General features: G+C 34.6%; 1 protein-coding gene across 7 annotated transcripts in view; it reads left to right on the top strand.

The window, feature by feature from the left end:
* The window catches only part of LOC129922840 (uncharacterized), a 44,315-nt gene extending 24,811 nt beyond the window's left edge, over window positions 1-19,504 (top strand). For 5 of the 7 annotated variants that reach the window (XM_056010533.1, XM_056010526.1, XM_056010527.1 and 2 more), the window contains 6 exons: window positions 1,138-1,239; window positions 1,587-1,641; window positions 2,835-2,857; window positions 10,042-10,107; window positions 12,106-12,243; window positions 18,535-19,504. In XM_056010533.1, the coding sequence (XP_055866508.1) occupies window positions 1,138-1,239; window positions 1,587-1,641; window positions 2,835-2,857; window positions 10,042-10,107; window positions 12,106-12,243; window positions 18,535-18,623 (473 nt within the window). In that variant the 3' untranslated portion in view covers window positions 18,624-19,504. The remainder of the gene's footprint in view (window positions 1-1,137; window positions 1,240-1,586; window positions 1,642-2,834; window positions 2,858-10,041; window positions 10,108-12,105; window positions 12,244-18,534) is intronic. The other 2 variants (XM_056010531.1, XM_056010532.1) reach the window with 2 other exon arrangements.
* The last annotated feature ends 7,713 nt before the right edge of the window (window positions 19,505-27,217 follow it).

The raw sequence follows: 27,217 nt of genomic DNA, 5'->3' as shown, positions 1-27,217 counted from the left end.
TCTTTTTAGGTTTAGAGATTCCTGTATGAAATTGGTCCTTTTGAGACGGTTTTTTGTGCCAGTTTTGTGGATTTTTGTTCTGAGTGGGTGCCTCTCCAAGGTTTCCAATTTTGTGAATTGGGAAAGGATTTTTATTTCTCTTCTTTCATCCAGAGAGATCAGGGCAGCGGTTTCCTCCATAGCTCTTATGGGTGTTGTTTTGATTGCTCCTGTCATTATCCTTAGACCAATATTTTGAACCTTGTCTATTTTTCTAAGGTTGGTTTGGGCTGCTGAGCCCCATGCTGTGGCACCATATTCTAGTACAGGTCTTACATAACTGGTATAGGTCTTTTTCAGGATGTTGTGATTTGCTCCCCAATCTGTGCCAGCTAATTTTTCTCATCCTCATCGTGTTGCCAATTTATCTAATTTTGTAAGAATAATTAATTATTTTTAGTTTTTCTTCATTACATATATTATTAATTTTGAATGTATGGATAAGGCTAATAATTATTATTTTGAAAATATAAGTGTACGCTAAATGAATATATAGAGGCGCAGTGGCTGAGTAGTAAAGCGCTTGACTTCCTAACTGGAGGTCCTGCGTTATAATACTAATGAAGGCTGGGATTTTTACATTCAGCTCTAATGGGTACCTGACATTAGTTGTGGAAAAAGTAAAGGTGGATGGACGTTATGCAGGCCACATGACATACTCGTTAACCTTGGGCCATAGAAACCGATGACCTTTACATTATCTCCCCCATAGATCACTAGTTCTGAAAGTGGAACTTTTTTTAATGAATACTTGAAAAAACAGTAACTTGTGATTGAAAAAGTAGCCTACTTATTTTTGATAAAAAAATATTTTGAAAGATTTAAACTTTAAAAGAAAAAAAAAATTATTTTATTATTACTATTTTATTGCCCAATGATTTTTTTTAATTTTATTACTTTCATCGATCAAAACAAGACTATGGCTTGAATATTCGTGGTCCATTGGTGAATTCGATAGGAGTGGCCTCTGATTTTGTATGAAAACACAAACTCTCTTTGCTATCTTTTTGTTTGTGAGCTTAACATTTCTATTGTATAAAAATGTATTGTTTAAAAATCACAAGTTAGAACTTTTGTTATTCTTTTATTTTTCAATAGAAATTAATATTGTATTGGTCCTGACAGCATCTGTTGTTTGCCTGCTACTTTTTATTACTGTTGCTGTGATCGTAACTTTTCTCATTATAAGGAGAAGAAAAGGTTAAGTTTGTTTTATTTATGAAAGCTATTGCTAGACTGCTGCTTTCACTTAGTCTACTATGTAACTTCTAATTTTTCAAAAACACAATTTCCCATACATTACCTAATACTTTTTTAGCTGAATAGCTTTTTAAACTGTCTTTCCTTGTACACACACACACACATATACAAACACATACATACATACACACACACATACACACATAAACACACATACATGCATACATATATACATACATACACACATACATATATATATATATATGATATATATGATATATATGATATATATATATATATATATATATATATATAGATATATATATATATTTCAATCTTTGATTCAGGTTATATTGAGGAGGATAACTGTTGCACATGTTCTTGGCTTACATCAAATTATAAGTAAGTCAATCGTTTCACATAACATTACTGTGGCTTTAGTAGCAACGAAATCCATATTTAACAAAGCTTATATTAACTCATTCGTCCGTCTATACGGTGCAAATTTTGAACACGCTTTTTTTTTTTTCACTTCCCATTCTCGGATCAAGTTGAAACAGTTGCACAGTTATTTATTGTCCCTAAAAACACAGGAATCAAGCAAATAAATTAATAATTGTTTCAATTAGTCGTAATTAATTATTTATATAATAACAGGACAAGCTAACGTAGATGAGCCTTTGCAGAGAATCAGAATGTCGCAAAAAAATAAAATCGAAACTGTTAATAGATAACTATATAAACTTACTTCTCGAAAGCATTCGTCTAGCTCAGTGGTTATCGTGTCGCATCTCCATGAAGAAGCCTTAAACATTCGAGTTTGAATTCAGGTCAAGCAACTTATGATACTATATTTTTGAAGTCCCAGCACAGAAACCTTCTCACAGACACTCCATTCTTCCCCACCCTCCAGCTGGTCCACACAATTGATTAGACAATGGCGCATTAAGTATGCTAAAAGCAGACAAATAGCTCTAAATAAAAATCAATTAATAACCACTTTTTCAATTGCAAAAGGTGTAATTGTTTTTCCTAGATCTATTACAAATTGATTACATCATTGAGTCCAAATATTTAATACAATTTCACTTAATATAAGGTTTTATTTTGAAGTATTTATATATTTTACTTGGCTTGCTACGGCATTTTACATGTTAACCTTGCGTATAATGACTCTTTGTGTATCAATGTGACAAAATGTATAGATCTCAACTGGGTTTGCATTGTCACGTTAAATATTGTACTCAACAGCAATCCCCATCTTTAAGCTTGAAGATAATGCCTTAATACATATTTTGTTTAGATAATATATTTTAAATAATAGTTTCAAGAAGTTTAGAATGATCATCTATTTAATCAATATAAAATTCCTTTAGGGAAACAAATAATTTACTACTTTACTACTTTAAATAAGTTAGCATCATTATGCGATTTATAAACATGGATGTTGTTCTGTGTAGACTATTGATTTTAGGAAATGTCTTTAGATCATAAATAAATGCTGATTTTGTTTTAATTTACAAATGGTTAAGAATATTTTAAAAGTAATATTTATTCATCTTTAAAACAATTATTTTTTTTATCTTCTCGCACAGATTTCTATGTCATAATAAAAAAGGTAAATTTAAATATACTCCATTTTTTAAAAAATTTTATTCGTTTTGCTGAAATATAAAATGTCTCTACATATCTTTATTACAATTAGAGACCGGAAGTTCCATTTACTTACTTTAAAATCATTGAATGCCTTAAAAAAAAACATGAGAATACAAATCTTACGTTAGAAAATTAAAATACTAAATAAACAAAATATCTAAACAGATGTGCTTAGAGATACAGTGCCAAATTAAAAACCAGAATTGCTCTATTCGTCGAAAATTAAAACAAGTAAAATACAATCTAGAAATAGACTTTACACTCTCGCCATCTTTTTTTGTTACTATGATGAGACGAATGCTCAAAAATGAGTTGTAACAGATCGCAATTTGCATGGGCGTCAAAATTGGGACATTCTATTGTACTTATCCTACTTGTTATTTGGTATACAGTGTGTAAAGTGTGGCTAAGTGAAACAAGTCTCTTGACTTTCTATCAAGCGGGCTCGAGTTTCAATCCCAACTCGAGCAGAGTTATGTTAGCTCAGCTTCTAAATGCAAAAAGGAAACCTGATTAATAAAATAGATTGGCCTATAGTGGCTGAGCGGTAAAGCGCTTGGCTCCTGAACTGGGAGTCTCGGGTTCGAATCCTTGGGAATAAATACTTTCGGGATCTCTGACACCTCAAAGTCCACCCAGGTTTAATAGGTACCTGACATTATTTGGGGAAAAATAAAGGATGTTGGTCGTTGTGCTGGCCACATGACACCCTCGTTAGCCTAAGGCCACAAAAGCCTATGACATTCACAACATCTGCCACATAGACCATAAGGTCTAAAAATGGAACGTAGAGTTCTGTGATTGCTATAAGCATAAAAGTTACTCTATGCAAACGAGAGGCCGGATTTTTTTTTTTCAAGAGAGGGCAGTTGGAGCTTCAGTCCCCGGGGTCTCCAAAAGAGATATTTAAAAATATAGGCATTTATACGGGTCAGAAACTTTTAAGTTGTTTATTGTTTTGTTTCTCTCTCTCTCTGTTTTGTTTTTCATTTTAACAATAGTTGGCTTACGGTTGGCGAAAGTGTGTTCGCTTGCAGCGCGCTTGTAATATATAATAACTGCTCCGGAATTAAGGACAGCGTTTTTAGAATGTGTATATTAATTATTTTTTTTTAAATTGAATGAAATGTTATACAATATAAAGGTACTCTCCTTTACCTCATAAATGTCATGCTTTTTAAATATAAGTATTATTAATTATAACTATTTAATGAAATGTATAAGCGAAGCTTTTGAAAAAAATCGAATAGGCCCCCAATAAAATCCTGCCACGGGTTTTCACTATTTAAAAATTAAAATGTAAGTCATAATTGATAATGTTTCGTCGCTCTTATAATGTACTTTAACAATGTTGAATAAAAAATTGAATAGTTTATATCTTAAAAGGATTTAAACTGAACGAAGCAGGAACAAACATTGAATGAGAGTTGTAAGTGCACGTTTTATTTCTGCTGATAATTCAAGTGGCAATTAATGAGTCAGTTTTTTTAAAAGCCTTTCTAAAACTGTGGAATGGGAAATGCAGGCAAGAGGGATGTAAAGGAAAAATAAAAAAAATCGTTGTTTTTTTTTTTTTTGGGGTACAGAATCCATGTTTCAGTATTAATTCTGTCGTTTTATTTTCTATGTAGTAGGATCGTGCAAGCTATGTTCGGGTCTGCAACAAGTTCAAATTAATACTTATTTTTTAATAACGACAGATTAATAAGTATTCGCAATTATGACTTTAAGTCTGTCTTTCTTACATAAATACATCAATACTCTTTATGTCTTTTGCGTGAACAGAATAATCCATTCGCAAAACAACTATCTGTAAATAAGGATGATCCTTCGGCTATCAAGCACAATGCAAATAAATATGCTCTACAGACTAGGATGGTACAAAAAATGACGCAAGAAACACGGAAACATTCGGCTAACGGAGATTTAATAAAAAGACAACTTAAAAGAATGAGTTTTAGCCGACTCGTTCGCAAATACGTCTGATAAAAAGTTAGATCTACATCTAGTTTATTTGACAAATGGAAGAGGGAAATGTAATTATTTTTTTTTTTCTGCGAGGGGAAAAGTGACCCAATTCATCTCTTGCTCACTACCTACCTTTTCGTGATACTAATTTATCTAATTTTATAAAAAAAATAAATCTTTTCTTTAGTTTTTCTTTATTACATGTAACATTTTATTAATTTGAATGTATGGATAAGGTTAATAATTTTTATTTACAATAATATAAGTTTACTCAATGAATATATGGAGGCGCGGTGGCTGAGTGGTAAAGCGCTTGTCTTCCGAACTGGGGGTCCTAGGTTTGAATTCTGGTAAAGACTGGGATTTTTACATTCGGGATCTTCAGTGCGCCTCTGATTCGATCCAGCTCTAATAGGTACCTGACATTAGTTGGGGAAAAATAAATTTATTAGTCCTTTTGCTGGCCTCATTACACTCTCGTTAACAGTGGGCCATAGAAACAGAAACTAGTGACTTACACATTATCTGCCTCATAGATCACTAGGTCTGTAAGGGGAACTTTACGTAAGGAATATATGAAAAACAACAAGTTGTAATTGAAAAAGTATTTGTGTTTGATAAAAATTCATTTTGAAAAATTTAAACTTTAAAAGAGAAAAATATTTAATTTTATTATTTCTATTTTAGTGCCATATGATTTTTCAATACTATTACGTTCAACGATCAAAACAAGACGATGGTGGCCCCCTCTGAGTTTGTGTGATAACACAAACTTTCTTTGTAATCTTTTTTTTTTATGATAAAATATAACTTTTTGGAGGCAATGAGAAAGAAATTCTTGCAGGGAAATTTTTGGGCGGAGAATAGTGCAGAGTTCACCCTGTTGACTGAAGAGTTTGAGAGTTAAGGGTCGCAAACGTAAAACGTGTTCGTCAAGCGGACGACGTTGTTAGTGTTAAAGAGCCCCTGTTTTACTGGGAACTTCTTATCCTACTAGTACACACCACTCTCTACTTCCTGAACATACTTGAAACAAACACACTTCACTGCTGCTCAGTGAGACTCACACACACAGGAGTTCAACTCATTCTAGTGTGTGACTGCTAAATTTGATGAAGTTAATTAGTCAATTAAGTGTGACAATTGTAGCATAAACAGATAACACTGATGTACACATACACAATACAAAGACAACAAATTGAAAAAGCACTTAGTGTATGTATGACTATGTGTGTCAGGGTTTTGTGTGTAAATGCTGCTCTTGTTTTCATCTTTAGTGTTATTGTTGTATTAGTTATACTAAGGTGGACAGTTGTAGTTAAACTGAATTTCTATTTGTTTGGACCAATAAATTGATCTAATTTTATTGTATCTTACAATATGTTTGGTCGGAAATTGAGAAATTGTCAGGGCTTTGCTCTATATGCTTCCCTGTGAAAAAAAAAAGAAATCTATGAAAAGAAAATGATGTAGTCTTTACATCATGAGCGTAGCCATGGGGGTTGGGGTTCAACCCACACACCAAAATGAAATTCCTTCCTGCTTTGATGTTGTTTATTTCAGGTGAGATTTTAATTTTAAACAGGCAAATGGTTAAGAGTTAAAAAATTCTCTTCCAGGGAATTTTGAGGTTAAAACCACCTCTTATATAAAAAGAAAAAATACAAACTACAATCACGAATTTCCATGAGCGTAGCCAAGGAGGATTTTGAGTTTAAAATCCTCTCCGAATATTTTTAAATGATAAAACCACCTAAGACCAAACATATAACAGTCACCAGATTCTATGAGCGTAGCCAAGAGGCGTTTTGTGTTTAAAAACACCTCTACAAGGCTAAAAACCACCTCTTAATTATAAATTTAAAACAAACAACACAAACAAAATTATATACGCGTATTCAAGAGTTTAACCCCCACCCTCACTCGAACTTTACGTTAAAACCCCCTCCAGATGGTTTTGAGTTTAGAAACCCCCCACAGGTAGTTTAGAGGTTAAAAAACCCATCTTCAATATTATTATAAAGCAAACAACAGTGACCAAATTCTATGTGTGTCGTTAAAGGGGTTTTAAGTTTGTTAAAAAAAAAAAAACTCCAGTAATTTTTTTTATTTTAACCCCCCCCCCCCAAACAGATGGTTTTGACTATAAAAACGTCCATTTTAATATAAGATCTAAAGCAAACTACAGTCACCAAATTCCATGAACGTAGCCATGAGGGGTTACACATTTGTACCAGTTGCTGGGCTCCATTAATAAAGTGCAGTGAATAGCGGATTTGGTTCTTGAACTAAAAATTTGTAATAGCAGGAAAATGCACTGTAGATACCTCAGAATAGTATTTTTTTTTAAATACCGGAAATAGTGCTTTGAGGCGGGGCCTTTTTCGGAACGCAACTGGCGGAGCTCGCAGCTCTCCTCCAGACCCCCTACCTGGCAAGGGGCCGGGTGTCTACAATCTTTCAACTAACTCCATTAAACTAAACGTCTAACGAAAGAATGAAGGGTCAGAATGAAATAAAGATTAATTTCTTTCACACTCACTAACAATATATATATACATCGGGGGCGAGAGGGATTAATAATCCTGGCTACATCTATGCTTTACATTATTCTCTTCTGTGCTATGATACAAATCCTTAAAATAATCTTAGGGCACATTAGAGTGTCAAAGGAAATTTTCGCCGTGAAATGGTTGATAAGATGCATCTAAAAAGACAACGATAAATAATAAAAAAAAAAACTACAAGAACCATCTCTTATTTATATTATTATGTTGTTGTTTTTTTTCGTATCTTGCCGCTTTTAGACCTTCCAATCTATAGATGCGTCTATTGTCAAAGGTCAACATACGTCTGTACTTTAAATTGTTATGACATGTGAAATTAGAAGAGTTTTAATAACCTGAAATTCAAGACTCCAGTTTTCATTAGACCCAATCTGTTTGAATGTATGCGCTTTAAATCATCATCTTTTTAAAAACATTTTATTTTTGTCATACACAGAGAGGAATGGGTGTCACAATCGTCTCAGGCATTTCTATACTATCTGGCCTATGTTTATGATACGATGAAAATTCAATTCTAGTTCTGTCATCAAAGTCATTCTGTTAAGTTTGATAATGTATCAATAGCTGTACACATGCATACTCTGATTATAGATACTTCGCTCAGAGGGCGTCTTTGTAAAAGAATTATATAAAACCTTTAACAATTTAATACGTGCCTTAATGACATCCATGCGGCCCTTATCTTATAAAATACTGACGTGATTTAAAAAAAGAAGACGATTACTGTGGTACTACCGGCCCCTTTTTGATACCGGTTCACCGGGCGTTTGCCCGAATGCCAATATAGCCAGTCCGCCACTGGTCATACATCTATTTTTTTTATACATCTATATTTTTTTTTCTTTTTCTTTGTGTCCTTTTTTTTCCGAGAAGAAATCATACAAAGATGTTTAGAAAAACGGATGTCTCTCATGATTAGCAGGCATTGTTTTAGTAGTGGCACAACGGAATGCCCATACAGGGGAAAATTATTACTTAAATCATTATTGACAATCTAGTCTTTTGTTTTCATCTTGACTATTAAGATCCGGCTAGCTTTATTTAAGACAGCGCTTCTCAAAATTATACTAGCAACATGTCCCCCTTAGAAAGAAATCAAAAAACATTCCTTAGTGCTAGGAATAGCTCTGTTAGCTCACTCACCGTGATATAGGCAAAGCACTGGTACCAAGCTTTCACTTGCATGTTAAGAGGGAAGAATGGATTATCCTGACGATAGGGCTCAATTCAACCTATTGTGGACACTGAAATTTCACATGTCAAAAAAAATAGTGTCCAACTTAAACTTAATGATCACCTCATAAGTTATTCAGCGCTCCCAAAAGACCCTCCTATAGGGAACAGTATCTGGAAAAAAGAAGAGGAGGAAGGCAGAAGAAGCGATGGAAAGACAACATCAAATGACAGGCCTGTCATTGAATACAATTCTATCCAAGGCAAAGGACAGAAAGAAATGGAGAAAGACGGTTAACAGATCTTATGTGGTATCCTAATGGTTCAAAGTACTAAGGGATAGGTTAGGTGAAGGTGAACACATGTTAAGCATATACTTCTGAAATGGGTGTGACCGTTGTTATCTTCATGTTAATTGACAAAAAATGTTTAGTGGGTCTGTTTTGTTTTTTCCTCAACAACAAAGTGTAACAAATTTCTGACACAAAAATCTGACTTGAGAGAGAGGGGTACAATCGGATTAAATAGATTTATTGAAATGTCTTTTTGGGTAACACTTTTTAACCAATCTCCTTAAACAGATACCAGTTGAAAACGAGCTGAAAGTGCTATGGTCATATCTCTTGTTTGTGTGTGTGTGGGGGGGGGGGATTATCTGGGAGAAGTTTATATGCTACCTTTTGGCATTCTGCAATCACAAGTCTGGTAAAAGTTTGTACACATCATTTCTCCAACTACCAATCTCGGATTAAGCTGAAATTTTGCACAATTATTTATTTTATTTGAAAACACAATAATCAATTTTAAAAATTAACTAATTAATTAATTAATTAACTATTTGTAATTAATTACTTTGTTTGGCATCTTAAACAAGGAAAAGAAATCGTACATGCCAGATGTGGTGGTATAAGTTAAATTAGTCCCCTTGAGGACTCTTAAGCCCTGAGTGAACATTTTTGATGGATTTAAAAACCGATCGTGTAAACACTCACCAAGATACCCCCATCTTCCCGCCTCCTTTTGCATTGGGTCCAGACAAGTGATACGATCATAACACATTGAGAAAGCTAAACGAAAACAATTGAAAAATATATTTCTAATGGCACATTTTTTATTATGTTTATATCTAAGATGTAGGGTTACATATACATATCGAATAGCATGACTAATCAAAACTAATTGTTTTGTTTAAAACATTTTAATTGACTTTTAGAAATGAAAACCTTTACGTCTAGCCTTAACCTCAAACATAAATGGATCGAGATTCAAGCTCGAGACGATTGTGACGAAAGCTAAAACACATAGGACTGGATCATAAGCCATTAATATTGCTTTTCTAAACGGAAGAAAAACCAAGTTTTAAATGTTTTCAATAACGCTAAATTTTACAATTCAAACGCTGCACACTTGTGTAATTATAACCATTTTGTATTTTTAGTAACAGAAATCAACAACACTATGATTTATACACTTACTTTACCTAGACTAAAGAGTAATATTGGTGGTAATACTTTCTTTGTTTCAAAGCATGTATTGTATCTGAATCTTGCTGTTAATAGAAAGTGTTATTACTATTCCTTTAGAATCGTTTACTATAGTTTCAACATATTTCATTGTTACTATCTTACTCACCACTGACATATCACTAATTGAAAGTTTTGTTAACTTTAACATAATCAACATGACTGCATGTGTTTTCTTAAGATTCACGTTCACAAGCTTATTATTGTATTCTATCTCTCTGTTTATATTTTATTCTATCTATCTATCTATATATATATATAATTTTCTCTTCATGCTTCAACAGTTCGGACACCAAGTAATGGAAAGGTCACTTTTTTATTTCTGCAAATCGAAAGGACTAGAGTTACCCCAAGTAATTTTAGAGGCGCAAAAAAGAGGAGTGGGGGAGAACAAGTAGTATTCACCAGTCACTAAAAGCTATAAAATTTTGTAATAATTTATACACCTAGAATTAGCGCGGGTTCTATGAAAGTGCTGGTCCTACGAAAGTGCGGGAGGTTTGGACTAGGAAGTAATTATCTTCAACTCTGAAGGAACATCCGAAACATGTAAAACATTTTACAACAAATATTTTCAAAAAAAAATATCAGAAACTATGAACTAAAAACTTATAATAACTACAACCCTATCTCCGTAGGTACAAAAAAGAACCAACTTGTTATTGCCAAAAGTGTTGCCGATTCTGTTGCATTGTTAGTTTTAATATTTTTAATATGTATATGTATTCAAGGCTTCAATGTGTAATTTACAAAGACCGAAAGAAGAGAATAGAAAGAGGATTAACACAGACATTGGGCTCACTAAGACCTTTCTTCCAGGAACAGTACTAGGAAGAGACGATGGGAGGGAAGCACGAATGGATAGACATTCTACACAAAACTAATAGAGGCTTGTTCACTTTCGGGGACCGCTAAAAATGGAAATTATTGCATTATTTTACATATAACAATACACACCCTGATAGTCCCATTTTAGTATAGTCCCTCAATTCTCGATTATTACAAATCACACTTAACGTTTACTGTTAATAGTTATCTGTGTGATGAACTGTCGAAAATATAGCCGTCTTTGTCTTGCATCACCATTGTTTAGACTATTGATAATAAGATGTTCTTTGTTAAATTTGTTGATTTTACCTTTACTTTTACCTATCTCTTAGTCTGTTGCACCATGCAAAATTCGTCGACAGTCTTTCTCCATTCCTCTCTGTCTTTAGCCTTAGTTAGAACCTCTTTCAATGGCAGGCCCGTCAAATCTTTTACGTAGTCCTCCCATTGCTTTCTTTGTCTCTCTTCTTCTTTTTCCTGGTACTGTTCCCTAAAGGAAAGTCTTTGCGAACCCCGATGATCTTATAATATGTCCATAGATTTTTAGCTTCCCATTTTTACGATAGTTAGCAGGTCATCATGGGGTCCAATTGATGCAGTAACCCTGTATCATCTCTTGCTTTGTGATGCGGTCTTTGAATCTGTTGATACCATTTCAAATGAACATTATAATTATATTATATTTCTTCTTTGCACTCGTGATGATTCATTATTTTATAACGCCTGCTGATTTAGTAAGCTTTTTTACTGAACATTTTACGTGTATGCAATGTGTATAATAAAAATTTTAAATAACAATTCCTGAGTATTTTTTTCCTGAAAACTTTGATAGTTTTCTTTTTAACCATCCATTATATTAAGACATAAACATGCACAAAGTTACATATATTACGTATGAATGTTATGTGTAATTAATAATGCCTGACTAGTAGCATGTCATTGAAATATTTTCTCATAAAGTTGATTATTGCATTTATTATAATAAAAAATATATCTTTTAAATCCTAATGATATTGGCAGTACTAAAACTTTTAAGATATGTAATGAAAAGAGAATTCTTTACTTTTGTTTTTTTTTTACAGACATATGACAGTTTGAAAAGCATTGTATTGAATTTTTAGTTATAGTATTTTCCTTTTTTTTCTGCCTAGATTCATATTCCAATGTGAATAAACTTCAGTTGTCAGGCTTTACAGTTTGTCATTCTGATGATCTAAATACAGCAATTTTGAAAGTAACCCAATCAAAGACATTCGACGCGGGATATGAAAACTGTACGAGTGTTACAGGTAGCGTTACTATGTTACTAGACAGTGTTTCTCAAATATAGATTTGTATATCATAACACAAGGAGAAAAGTTTTATTTGCAACCGTTAACCACCAGGTGGTCTCACAGTGTGCTATCAGCTACCACGAATGTATGAAAGAAGAATATATATATATATATATATATATATATATAGAGAGAGAGAGAGAGATAAATAGATAGATAGATAGATAGATAGATAGATAGATAGATAGATAGATAGATAGATAGATAGATAGATAGATAGATAGATAGATAGATAGATAGATAGATAGATAGATATGACTCTCTTTGGTCTCGGAAGGCGATGGATGCGCCCAGATGAGACACTGGTATTGGTTTCGTCTTGAGACGGTACAGAATCTGCTGTGGCTAATCAAGCCAATTCTAGAGCGGTAGACTTTGCCATAATTCGTGCATGTATATACATCTGATTTAGGACTAGCGGACAGGGCAGCTTTCTTTTTTTTTCCCTCTTGATTAAGGCCGCTTCGTTTCATTAGCTCTTAGCGAAGATCGTCCCAGCACGCACAGCGTGTCTCCATGCACTCCTGTCTTTGGCTATTTCTTTCCACATACTTTCCTTTATATCTGTGGCTCTCATGTTTCGCTTGCAGACATGTTCATAGGTTAGTCTTGGGCGACTCTTGTATCTGACTCCCTCCACAAGCTCAGCATATAAAATGTCTTTCGGGATTCTACCATCTGGCATGCGGTTGACATGTCCGAGCCAGCGTAGTCTTTTTTGTATCAAAGAGCATACATGCTGTTCATATTGGCCAATCTCAAAACTTCCTGGTTGGAGACATGGTCCCTCCAAGAGATGCGCATTATGCGTCTCAGGCAGAGCAAGTGGAAACTATTCAATTTGTGCTCTTGGTACATGTATGTTGACCAGCTTTCACTGCCTAAAGAAGAGTGCTCACTACATAGGCATTGTAGACTAGGATGTCGGTTGCTGTGGTCAATTTGGCATTTTCCCATACGCAGTCAGAGAGTTTTGCCAATGTTGTAGAAGGTTTTCCTATTTTTTTTGTCAGCTCGAAGTCTAAATCTAGGTTACTGGCAATAGTTGATCCCACGTAGGTAAATTTCTGTACCACCGTAAAGGTGTGGTTCCCAATATGTATCACAGGTATTTCTGTGACATCTTGTTCCTGGATTTCGGTCTTGGAGAGACTTATTGTAAGGCTAAACTCTTGACAAGCAGCTGCCAAGGCCTTCACTAGCTTTGTGAATAAGATGTGAGTGCCACGTCATGGCGAACAGCAGCTCTCTAATCTAGATATAATATCTTTTCGTTTTGGCTTTAAGACGTGCCAAGTTAAAGAGCCTTCCATCGGATCTGCTATGGATATATATTCCTTCTTCCAGGGATTTAAAAGCACTGGTTAGTACAACTGAGAAGAAGATGCCAAATAGTGTAGGGGCCAGTATACATCCTTGTTTTACACCGCTAGTAATGGAGAATGACCTGGAGGAGGAATTTTCAAACTGTACAGTGCCCAGCATATATGAAAAGCTGACACTAGTTTCCTTAACTTATTTGGACATCCAATTCTCTCAAGTACAGCAAACAGACCACGTCTGCTAACAAGATCAATATATATATATATATATATATATATATATATATATATATATATATATATATATATATATATATATATATATATATATATATATATATACACACACATATGCCAACATCAGTCGTTTTTTTTTTTTTTTGGTGAGCTGAATGGTGGTCGACATAACAGAGGTTCCCCGCGGAAACGCTTTAAAGACGAGCTTATATTTATATTTATTTATAAGTATACCAGTTTAGGCGCCAAATTGCTTTAACTGACATAGAAGAGAACACCTGGTTGCATGCGGCTTCAGAACAAGACAGCTAGAGGTCACTTACAAAAGCGGGGGATACACATTTGAGACCAAAAAAAAATCCGCTGCCGAGGACAGACGCAGACGGCGAAAAGAAAATCTTAATGGACCACCGGTGGACAATGCCTATGCTTGCGCTAGACCAACACAAAATATGTAGTTCACAGTTGGGACTGCGTAGCCATGTAGATACTGCTTTCGTCATAAATGTTCGGACTCAAAGACAAGCATTATTATAACGCATGTACGTCTGTAATGATCTTTGTAGGATTATCTTTGAGTTAATTAAGACGTCTAGGACCTTTTATTTCAAATACAAAAGTCTTGAACAAAACGATGTCAAAATGTCCGAATGTAGAGGCATGTACACAAGTTGGTATGTGTTCATTTTATACACTTACGGATATGTTTTGAAAAGTCTTCTAAAAATGTTTTTAATCAACATTGACTCAAGACATTTTATACCTCTTAAAAGCTTCTTCTTACTTATAATATTTATTTTTGAAACATTGGTAGCAGTTTCATTTACTTTTTATTATTCATTCTTGAATTTATAATTAAATTGGAAAACATTCTTTGACCCTTGAATAATAGATTAACAGACTATGCTTTACCTCCCTTCTCAACACATATGAAACTTTTTTTTTATTTGGGTGTGGGGAAGGACAGCCTACAGTTTGAGAAATACTGTAAGGGTAAAATCATTTTAATGCAAGTAGTGTAAATACCTAGCAGAGATTTAAAATGTTACACGTGAAGAAGAAGGTTCGTATGTTATGTCCAGTTTTTATTTTCAATGCCAAGGTAGGTAACTCTAAAAAGGGAAATAGTGTATGGTTGCCTGGTTATGTGACTGCTCTATTGATAGGCGCTCTAGCTGGCTTAACAAAATGAGCAAAAAAAATTCAAGTCTTTGTTTAAATTTTTCAAAACTATTTTTTTACTAACTCAAATCAAAGTCTCTAAATGCAGGTATATATTTGAACATTCAATTCACTATGAACATTTTCTGGCAGAAGAGTAGAATCAGTTCAACTTCAGCTGTTTGACGAAGGATTTGTGGCTGAGTAGACTAAATCATTTAATTGGCTACCTCTCAAGGGATGGGATCTAGCTTAAATCCTTTCTCAAAAAGTGCTTGATGAGGTCTAAATTAAGCGCGAAAACCTTTTCCCAGATCTCAATATAAGAGAATTTGAGAATTAATCTTAGCGCACTCGATACAAATGGGATAAAAATACTAGGCTAAAAAATAAAGCCAATATTCAATTTTACATATAGAATGATTTTTTAGGGAAATATACACATTTATTTTGGTAAAATTTGTGTAATGACGAAACTGAGCGATCCAGTAAGGACTACCATTCCGTACAGATGCTCTGGTGTTCTTTTAGCTCTAAATGTTATTGTACATGGCAATTGGGAAAAAAATTCATAAGTTCTAAAACAGTGTTGGAAAACATATCTCGCGTCGTGTCGTTTTACATTGCATCTTTTGCATAAAACTATTGGCTTATTATTGGTTTGTAGGTTGCAGCTGGGACTGCGTATCAACGTCAAATACAGTACTACACATTTTTCTTCGAACTCGAACAAAAGACATCATTATTATTATTATTGCCTTGGAAGAATGTCATTGTAGTTGAACTTCTCAAATGGTTACGTTCAGACATTTAGTTTTGACATTTAGTAAACTCATTATGGCTTTAGTACTAAAGTAATATACATCTTTTGGTAATATGTAAAAGAGAGACTTTGTAACAATGTAAAATTTGCGCAATTTTCTCTAATAGACTATTAAAAACATTGCGATATAATTGTAAAAAAGGTTTCAACAATTCTATTTTTCGATGACTAATTCGGAGCACTAAAGTTAAATATCAACTTTAAGTTTCTCTTAAAGTTTGCATTTAAATATATTGCAATAATTTAACAGCAAAAAAAAACTGCATAAAAGGACAATGTAAATTATAATATGCTATTTAAACTGGAAATAGCTAGTCATTTGCATGTGTGGGAAAGATCCAAGCAAATGTAAATTTTTACACCCCTAGTACCTATGGCTCGTATCCTAGGATTGGCTAGGACGCTGGTGGATAAAAGCGAGGCCGAAGACTGAGCACGCCAGTAAAACTCCCCCAGAATAACTCCCTATATTCCTTCTTTGTACTACATAAGCCATGCAGGAGTCCGACATAAAAAGCCCCCCCCCCCCATAAGAAACGGAGTGTTTGTAGTGTGTGGGTTATTGCATGTTTGTTGGGGATTTCTTTCATCCAGTGCGGTGGACTCGGTTAGGCACCCTTTTCACAAAATGCCAACAAATATTTTTGAGTTTCAGAAACAATGCTAGGTGGATGAAATTTTGGAACACTCAAGCATAACGTTTGTTAAGCTTTCCCTAATTAAATGAAAGAAATTGCAAAAGAATTTATAAGATTCTGTTTTTTTATCCAATTTATATTAGGACATACAAGTCGGAGCAGTAAATTTTCAATATAAATTGAAAATTTATTCTAAAACTTTTAATTAATATTATAATAACATAAAAAAATATTTTATACAACATCATGCATACTATAATATATCGAAGTATCGAAGCGTATTATGAAATTCATAGATATTCTTCGCTTATAAATTGATATATACCAACGTCGAAGAAAATGTTCTATTAAAATATATTTTTCTACCATGGTAGCTCAAAGACATTAAAGACACCTCGAACGCTTCCATTAAAGTTCCCTTTGCTTCATAATGGACATACGTTGACAAGACTACATTACAAATAACTATGTTCTGCTGGAGGCCGGTGGGGACGTATAGAATCACTCATTACCATTTAACAGCTTAGCTGGGTCGGACACTTATACCGCATGGGATACGAACGCACGATTCTTTTGCAGGATTAAAGGAGTACGGCGTAACAGAGGTGCCACTTGTAAGCGCTCAAAAGATCAACTTGTGCGCCAATTGGCCTTCACTGGCATTGAGGAAAGTAACTGGCAGTATATGTCCTCAGAAAGAGATCATTGGAGAGCTCTTACAGAGGCTATGGGACACCAATTGGAAACTCAAAGGAAAGCCTTTATTGAAGACAGGCGCAGACGTCGAAAAACGAAAACGTAAATAGACGTTACTGTCTGCATGAGATGCTGAGAAATATGAAGGTCGCACTTGGTTTGCAATGTCATGTTAAGCTCTGCACTCATCCTTAATCTTCAGAATCAGAGACATTGCCATTAATATTTTGAAGTTTAAACCTAGTTCAACCTAACAAAACACTTACTAATTCTACACAAAGCTATTCTTTTCCGAACTGAGAGGTCTCGTGTTCAAATCCCAGTCTTGTGCCACAGAGGCGTGGCTCTCGTTCGCACACTTCTTCTTAGGATCGGCTTTGTTCCGTGAGCCAATGGTTGTGTTGTGTCTTATGTTCGTTGATGAGGCCTCAGGGGTTACCGCTTCATCATCCCACCACTGCTCTGCTTTGTGTTTTTTTTGTTTAGTAAAATAGTCATATTGGATGTAGAACTATTTGTGTGTGTGTGTGGGGGGGGTAAGTTATATTGGTAATTAACTCTCTCACAAAATAAACAGAGCTTTTTTGTTACCGTGAAAAATTGTGGCGAATGGGAGAGAAATGATATTCGAATATACGGGATGGTCCAATGCAACGTTTTAGATAACTAGAAGTAGCTGACCAAAGGAATGTTTGGCGAAGTGTTTAGTGTTATCGTTTTCGTTATAAGTAAGATTAAAGGGATCGGATCCATTATATTTTTATAAGTAAGCATCTCAACCAAATTCTCAAAGGCATACTCCGTTACTTTTAACATCATAAAAAATACAAGATACCGATCACATAACGCCAACAAACACAAGAACGTATTTGTCTCTAAGCAATTAAATCAATATTGTAACTGTAACTTGTAATGTTTAAGCAAAAAATGTTATGTAAAAGTATATTGTACTCTTACTTTGTTTTCTTAATGCGTGATGAACCATTGTAAAATACATTTCTTCACGAATAATTAAGATTTTAATAATACTTATCATTATTATTTAGATTGCTGTTTCGGAGGTTTTTTGCCAACGCAGTTATTACAGCATAAGATTTTCAATTTTTTCATGAAGCTATATTATATTGCTATGTTTCTAAAATAATTTGGTTCTGATATTTCATAAAAAAAATTTATGGACTCAACAGTTTGAGACAATTGCGATACGATACCACACCAAAGCGCGTACCACACTAATAAGCATTAACCCATACTAAAGAGGAATTATAAATGTTTTATAACATACACGAACAATAGTCAATCATTAGTATTCATACTTTATGACTAGATATAGTTATCTAACCACATACTTTTTCTTTCTTTTGTTTAGGAGTTAACTTACAAAACAAAGAAAAACAACCAGACATTTATTTCAATGGCGACATCATCAAGCCCAGTGTCACAAACATCAAACATTAGAAATGTACCTAGAGGCTTTCGAAAATTCCGTTGTAAAAATGTGACAGTATTTGTTGTACACTTTTAATTCGCCTTGTTGAATCGCTATCAGTACTTTATTTTTATTTTTATTATCAAAGATGTCTATACATTGTATTTCATTTGAGAATGATTATCATTAAACTCATTTTAATCAGAGCGTACGAGGCTCTAATCCCCAAAATCACTAGCCTGAACAGAATTTTTTTTTTATGTTTTTAACTCTACCCCCCAACCTTTTTTTTCTTTTTGGCAAATAAAATAAAAAAAAAAAATCACCACCTTGTTAGCCAGAAAAGGAATACAAATCAAGCTAGTTGTTTGCGAAGGCAATAGTCTGGCATGCGGACTACATGTCCCGTCCATCGAAGTTGGGACATTTTCACGTCGCATTGATACTTTGCATGTTGGACATCTCTGCGATTTCTGTGTCTGGTATCCGGTCGAACCAACGCACCTTATGGATACTTCTTAAACAGCGTAGGTGGAAGGAGTTTAACTTTTTTATGTGGCGGTAATATTGGGTCCAGGACTCTGATGCATATAAGAGTGACGGGAGAACTTCAATACTGTAGACATTTAGATTTGTGGATATGCTGAGTCCTCTCCGTTGCCACACTTGTCCTTGAAGTCTGCCAAACCAGACTATAGAAACAATATATAAGTGTACAATCTTCTATGTTCATGAGAACTTCACTAACAGAGTGCTTACAAAGTTAACTTGAGAAGGCTAAAGATACGAGTTTATATTCAGTTCGTACCCACCTTCCTTTTTATATAAATGATTTTTTTTTACTGTTAGTCTAGATCATGGGCGTAGCCAGGGGGGGGGGGTTCTTGGGGTTCAAACCCCCCCCCCCCCCCCGAAATGAAATCCCCCCCCTCGGGGGGGGGGGGGAGTCGGAATTTAGTGACTGACTTTTTGCTTTGATTTTGTTTATTTTAGGTGAGATTTTATTACTAAACCATCACTTGCCTCAGCACAACCAAAGGGGTTTTGAGTTTAAAAACCCCTACCAAGGGGGTTCGAGTTTAAAACCCCTACCAGAGGGGTTCGAGTTTAAAACCCCCTACCAGGGTTTTGAGTTTTAAACCCCCTAGCTGGGGTTTTTGCAGTTAACTCCCCCTCTTCTATACAACAAAACAAAAAAAATGCAAACGAAAATCCCCTTATTCCAAGAGCACAGTTCAGGAAGATTTTTATTTTAAAACCCCGTCTAAAATTTACGATAAACCCCCTCTTTAATATAAAAAAAAGCTAATTAAGCACTCAAAATGTTATGAGCGTAGCTAAATGGGTTTTGACTCAGTTTTGACTCCAGTGGAGTTTGAAGCTAAAAAGTACCTCTTGAATATAAATAAAAGAAAATTACTCACTCTAAAATCCAAGAGCTTAGTCAAAGGGGTTTTGAGTTTAAACCCCCCGTCAGGGGGGTTTGAGGATAAAAAATACATCTTCAGTGTAAAAGAAAAAGCAAATTATGCACTCAAAATGCTATGAGCGTTACCGAAAGGGGTTTTGAGTTTAAACCCCTATTCAGATGGGTTTGGTGCTAAAAATACATCTTCAATATAAAAAAAAAGCAAATTACACACTAAAATTATTTGAGCGTAGCCAAGCCAATCGGGGGTTTTGAGTTTAAACCCTTCTTCTACAGATGGCTTTTTTTTTAAAGTTTAAAACCCCTTCAGATGGTTTTGAGTTTAAGATCCCCCTGCAGAGCATTTTGAGGTGGAAAACCCCCAACAGAAGATTTTGACGATAAAACTTCTCTTTTCGATATAAAATCTAAAGCAAACTACAGTCACTTCATTCCAAGAGCGTATTCAAGAGAGGTTACACATTTTTACCAGTAGCAGGGCTCCATTAATAAACTGCAGTGAATAGTCATCTACCGAAATCGAATAAACACTAAATGTGGCTCAACATAGAGGGCTAAGACAGATTTTAGGAGTCAGTTATAGAGATCGGGTCTAGATCAAGGAAATCCTATGCCGAACTGGGAGTCGACCCTTAGATTGTGAGAGAACGACGCATGAGGTTTGCGGGACATGTTCTCCGACAAAATGAATTACGCATAAGAAGAGTTGCAATGATATCCTAGTACAACTTGACGCCACTCATTCATGGAGGTCCTCATGGTAGGTGGGAAGAGGCTTCAGACATTACCAGTGACAGTAAGAATAGCACATTAGGTTTTTGAAATAAAACTTTTTAATAGCAGGAAAATGCACTGTAGATACCTCAGAATATGCATTTTGTTGGCTTTCAATACTAGAAATAGTGCTTGGCGGCGGGGCTTCGCCCCGCGCTGGGGAGCTTCTAGCGCTCCCCCAGACCCCTTGCTAGTAATGGCGGGAAGTATACAATTTTATGGAAACAGCTTGATGGCAAATGCGCCGAACGACGAGGGAGGGTCTAAGTCAGTAAGAATAGCACATTAGGTTTTTGAAATAGAACTTTTTAATAGCAGGAAAATGCACTGTAGATACCTCAGAATATGCATTTTGTTGGCTTTCAATACCAGAAATAGTGCTTGGCGGCGGGGCTTCGCCCCACGCTGGGGGAGCTCCTAGCGCTCCCCCAGACCCCTTGATAGTAATGTCGGGAAATGTACAATTTTTCCACTAATCATGGAAGAACCTATTCTAGGGCACAATAAACGTCTTCCGAAAGAATGAAGGGTCAGAATGTAATAAAGATTATGTACACACACACACATACATAAATACATATAATTTTTTTCCTGGGGGGGGGGGATTCACTCCCTCAAAACCCCCCCCCCCCCCGAAAAAAAATCCTGGCTACGCCCATGGTCTAGATCTATTACAAATTTAATTACATAAGTGATTCAAACTAATAAATCCAACTATGCTAAATATATGCTTATTTTTTTAAATCATGATTTTATATTCTGTAATTTATCCTTGCATTGAAAAATCTTGAATCGTTTGCTGTTAAAATCTTTATCTAAAATGCGCTTTTAAGCGTGAGAATTTCCTTAATTTTTTAAACAATTAGATTGAAAGTACTAAGTTATGAAATTATGTTTGTATCTGTAAGTATGCTAGTAAATAACTTTATTACATAAATTTGTATTGTATAATATTTGTAGGGTATAGATGAAACAGAGAAGTATGTTTATCCTTTTGAAAAAAAAAAAATTTTTTTTATTGTTTTGTTAATGGTTAAAATAGAAGTAAAAAACAATTCTAAGATTTTTTTTCTAAACGATTTTTTTTTCAAATATATTCAATTGCGTATTTTTTTTACCGCATTACCTTTTAAAATGTACCCAGCGACTCCTTATTTAAATTAAATGTATATAAATATAATTTTAAGTTCTATTTATATCGCAAAGTACTAACTCTGCAAAAATTGTGCGGTTTATATACCATTTTTTAAATATTAAGTAAATATATACAATTCTCTGTACTTAAGTTTTACTTATGTAATTAGCTCATGAGAGATAAATAAGATAAAATGTTTAAAATATATTAATATTAATGTCATGAGGAAATTGAGCAACACAAAAATTCGAGATATTATTTTGACATTAAAATTTAGAATTTGTTTTTGTTTTGAAATTAGTTACTAAAGGTTTATAAGTAAAAATTTTCATTGTACATTAATCAATCATTAAACTAACTTAAATTTTTTCTTATAATTGAATTAAATCAATATTGAAATAAAAAGTTTGCATTTCAGAGTGTTGGTTATAATTATTTTTTTTTCTTTCTTTTTAGTTACATATACAACAAGCCCATATGTTTCATGTTATTAATTTTAAAACAAGGTTAGAAAGACAGTTTTATGAAACCCGAAAATCGGCCCCAAAGTGGTCCACCCAGGCAGGTAAAAAGGCAGGTTTTAAAATATTTACCGAAAGATTATAAGAATGAAATTCTATCAAATGCAAATGACAGAGAAGACTGAAGAAAGAAGGTTGACAGATCTTGTGTGGTGCCCAACGGTCCAGCAGACCAAGGGATAGGTGAAAATGAATGCGAAGTAACATGTGAACTAATGTGTTATTTATGACTATTGATCCAATTGTCTTGTAAAAGGTTAATCTCTCATTCAATAATAAAAAAATCCCTTAAAAAAAATTCTTTAGTTTAGTGTTCAGTGATTGTAATACTCAGATGCAGTTGATGTGATAATATAAAAAAATTACGTATTACTTGTTGTTTTAAATTATGTTCCACTTAAACGCATACTAAATAGATTTTTTTCTCTTTAAAAAAATAAATCTTTTGTAAATGTAGTAGTTATTGTGACTAAATTTATATAAGTAAACAATACAATTGTAAAAAAAACATTTGTTGAAAAAAATCTAAAGCCGTTTGTATAAATGTGCTAAAAATATGGTAAATTTTAATCTCCCTTACTAAATAGCTTCAGTGTTTGTAATTATCAATTGTTAATAGTTATAAAAGTTGTGTATTTTTATGAAAAAAATGCTTGCATCCTTGATTTCAAAAATTAAATTGTTCGGTTTCAGAAAAGAAAAAAGTAGCTGTTGCATCAGAACTTTGGTCTAAAATACTATGATATCGGATTTTCACTTTCTTTTCTAGTTTACGAGATCTGAAAGGGACGGACAGAAGGACGGACCACACAAAACTAATAGCGTCTTTTCCCCTTTCGGAGTCCGCTATAAATGAAATGAGAAATTGAAAAAGTAACAAAAAAGTCAAAGCTATTATTCTAAATTTGCTATAGCTTGCGCATATACCAAATATTAGTTTCTGAAGTTAATTGTGTCTGATTTACAAAGAATTTATTGTGGTGGTGATAGTATCTAACGGACGTATTGTTAATACAAGAGCACCCCCAAGGGGCCTCGACACCGCCACTGTGGTGCATTCTATACACAAGTGATAATCGATGGGCGGGACATGTAGTCCGCATGCCAGACAATCGCCTTCCCAAACGACTTCTGTACGGGGAGTTGTGTGCAGGAGAGCGCTCCCTGGGAGGTCAATACAAGAGCTATAAAGACATTTTCAAGAGCTCCTTTAAGGTATGCGAAATCGACATTCACGACTGGGAAGCACTTGCTCTCGATCGCTTCTCATGGCGTGAAGCTGTGAGTCTCGGAGTCTCAAGATTGGAAGTAGGAAGAGTGGGCAGGGTGAAAGCGCGCCAAACAAACAAAAAGCTGAAAGAAGAAGCAGGCTTATCTGCAACTGACGAACCTACCCATGCCACGTAAGCGGCCGACTTTTTTAGAGGGATATACCTCAATTGTTAAATTTAAAAGAACACCATTAGAGCTGTTTTTGAGATCAGCTGTTCAGGTTCCTGCTGGGTCCAGGTTCTATGAAATAGTGACTTGAATACAGGTATTATAGTCATTGGAACTAAATTATTTTTTTTCTCATCAAAGTATCTTTAAAGACGTTTCTGCTAGAGTCATGATAGCTATGTGAAATGTAACAAAATAAATACAAAAAAATCTGGGTAATCTGCATAAATATTGTATACGCAAAAATGGCTTTTAAAAGTACTAGATTTATACATTAAATTTTGATAAAGGAAAAACTAGAAAATCATTTTATATTTGGTTTAACAAAACAAAACAAAATGCATAAATATTTATAAACAATATTTGCATTCAAAAGTATACAATTTTTATTAATACAGTACATTTAGGTTATGAAAAATTAGAAAAATGTAAGTTTTGGTTAGATCGGAGGCGTGACTGCTAAGTGGTTTAAGAACCGACGGTCCCGGGTTTGAATCATGGTGAAGACTTGGATATTTAATTTTGGGATCTTTATGAGTCCACCCATTTCATTACATAACTTGTAAAAATTAAAGACGGTTGGTCGCTGTGCTGACATAATGACACTCTCTTTTTCCGTGGGCCGCACAAAGATTATATCCTCTGCCCTATAGACCCCATTGCCTGAAAGGGAACATAGACTTAGAGTTACCAGACACATAGGAACACAGAAAAGATAAAAAAAAAAGGTGAAATAGAGCTTGCAAAGAATGAAAAAAAGGACCTAAAGAACTAGGCTTACCATATTTTGCCAAAATCTGGCACAAATGAAAGGCTCTATTGCTGCTTTATAGTATTACACTTTCTGCAAAGACGATGCTGTGGAAAGAAGGAATATGGTGGAGTTTCCTCAGTGTACTCGGCCTTTGGCCTTGGTTCTAATCCGAGCGTCACGATATACGAGTCATCGCTAATAGGGATGTAATTGTTTTTCATCTGCTAGGATTTTTCTCAGATAGAAGTAGAAGCTTGTTCAGTAGAACAGATGTAGTCAAGCTTCCATATTCCTAGATGTCCAAAAGTCTTACGCTTAAAAGACAATTACAAAAATAGAAGAAATAAAAATTATTTGTGAAACAATGAACATCTTGTCCTCAGATTGCACTCAGTGAGAAAAATGTCTCTTACTGAGTCGATGGGCAGTCTGTTTCTCTCTTATGTTGATCAGCGCAAACGTTAACGTAATACCAGCGAATGCAAAATAAAAGTTACAGATCTTAAGTAGACTTGATCACTAGTTAATGTTTTAAACAGATTGGAAAATCATCATTCTATAAAACTGGTTCTCAAAAATACTTTCCTACTTCTGCTATTTATGAGTAATTGTGAATATTTCAATTACTAGATAAGAAATGTTGAATTCAATTGGTAAATCAATAAAACGTCATTAAAATAAACAACTGACTTCTAGACGGACTTGTCCACCTTTTTGTAGAAAGGCTGGAAGGATCCACCTTTTGCCAGAATTTGGTTATTTATCCCCCATGACCAAAACCTACAATGTATCTCAAGCAATCATTCTTATTGCCTCATTGAATTGCTTATTATTAATTAAGAATATCTCCCTTGCTATGCTCATATGAGGTAATATCTTCTTTGATTGTAACGACAAACAAACTTGAATTTAGAATCTCAGTCTTCACCAGGATTTGAACTCGGAACCCTCGGTTTGGAAGCCAAGTGCTTTACGGCTTAGCCACCGCGGCTCCACCGTCTACCTGCTAGAGTGCAATCCCCAGCTACCAGCCTTCCATTAAGGAGATAAAGATGTAAAGATTGTCTCTAAACTCCTGATCTGCAAAAAAAATTCACAATGACTTTCTCTTTTTTGATGTTGCAAAGATGTAGAATAGTTGAGAGGCGCGGTGTTCAAGCAGTACAGCGCTTGACTTACGAACTGGGGTCCTAGGCTCAAATCGTGGTAAAGACTGAGATCTTTAATTTCTGATTCCGCCCAAGCCAAATAGTGGGCTATTATAATAATCAGTCTCGGAACCAAAAAGGTTGAGCTCTGAACTGAGCGATTTTTACGGGTGATGCTGCCGGAATCTGAATTTAAATGGCTTCCAGGTCCAAAATGAAAGGCACCTGTGAACAAAAGCAAGAGAAATCATTTTTATATCACATTGGGAAACGTAGACCTTAAACATACGAACATTTTAGATAATTTAATTGAATATAAAAGCATAATTAAGTTAACATTTACAAAGATATCTGTTAAGATTGTATTATACATGTGCATATTCAATAAAACAAAAGTATGCTATACAGACTTGCAATTAAAATGCCAGATGAGTTAAAAATAACCTATTTTTATTGCCAACAAGTTTAACGAGGGTGTCATATGGCTAGCATAACAACAAACCGCCATTACTTTTCTAAAATTAATGTCAGGTACTTATTAGGCTTTGTTAGCATCAAGGCGCTCTGAAAATAACAAACTTCTTCTTCTTCTAGCCAGCTTTATTGCTGCTGAGCTGTGAGCTCTTTTGCAGACTGTGCCACGGAGAAAAAGTGTGCTGTTTTCTTCAGTTGTTCAGCACTGCCGTACAGAGTGTTGGTTATGTTGGGCTGTAGTAGAAGTAGGGTCTGCCTAAGGTGGATTTTGGAGGGGCATTCAAGAAGGATATGGTTTACGGTTTCAAAGGGGTGGGCGCAGTGTCTGCAAATGGGGGTGGGGTTGTGTGGAGTTTATTTTGTTCAGATGTTAATTTAACAGAGGTGTGTGTCCTGTTCTTAGTTGGAAAATTGTAGATTGTTCTTTGCGGGGGAGGAAGTTAATGCTGTCCAGTTTGATAGGCAAAGTCATTTCCTTGTACATGACTCTGCCTGTTTCCTGAGGTAGCTTACAGGTCCGTCTGGATGTTCCATAGATGAACCTGCCTTTGATAGCTTATCTGTAGTGTGATATTGAGATTTAATTTTGATATCATCTAATGGATTATCACAATGAGTGTTGTCACTTGGGCTGTTTGAGGTGCTGCTGTTAAGTGCTTGCAGAGTGGGAGTTTGTAAAGACAACATTATATGATAGTGATAGCACTTCTTCATATAATTTGTTTTCCACTGTCTGTAGTGCTGTGGTAATTGATTCCACAAACGTCAAAATCCCAGTCTTTACTGGGATTGGAACCAATTTGCCTCCATAGTTATGCACATAATACAAATATCGGTTGAAGTAAAACTTGGATCTTCGTTCTTCACTCAATGCGTCACAAACCACTTACCACCTCGCTTACAAAAAGGGAAGCTACACAGTGTAGTGTAAGTATTTATGTCGCTACA

Source organism: Biomphalaria glabrata, chromosome 14 (genome assembly GCF_947242115.1).
Source record: "Biomphalaria glabrata chromosome 14, xgBioGlab47.1, whole genome shotgun sequence".
Classification (NCBI taxonomy): Eukaryota; Metazoa; Mollusca; class Gastropoda; family Planorbidae; genus Biomphalaria; species Biomphalaria glabrata.
Note: the sequence above shows the minus strand (reverse complement) of the source record. Positions and strands in the feature narration are given on the sequence as shown.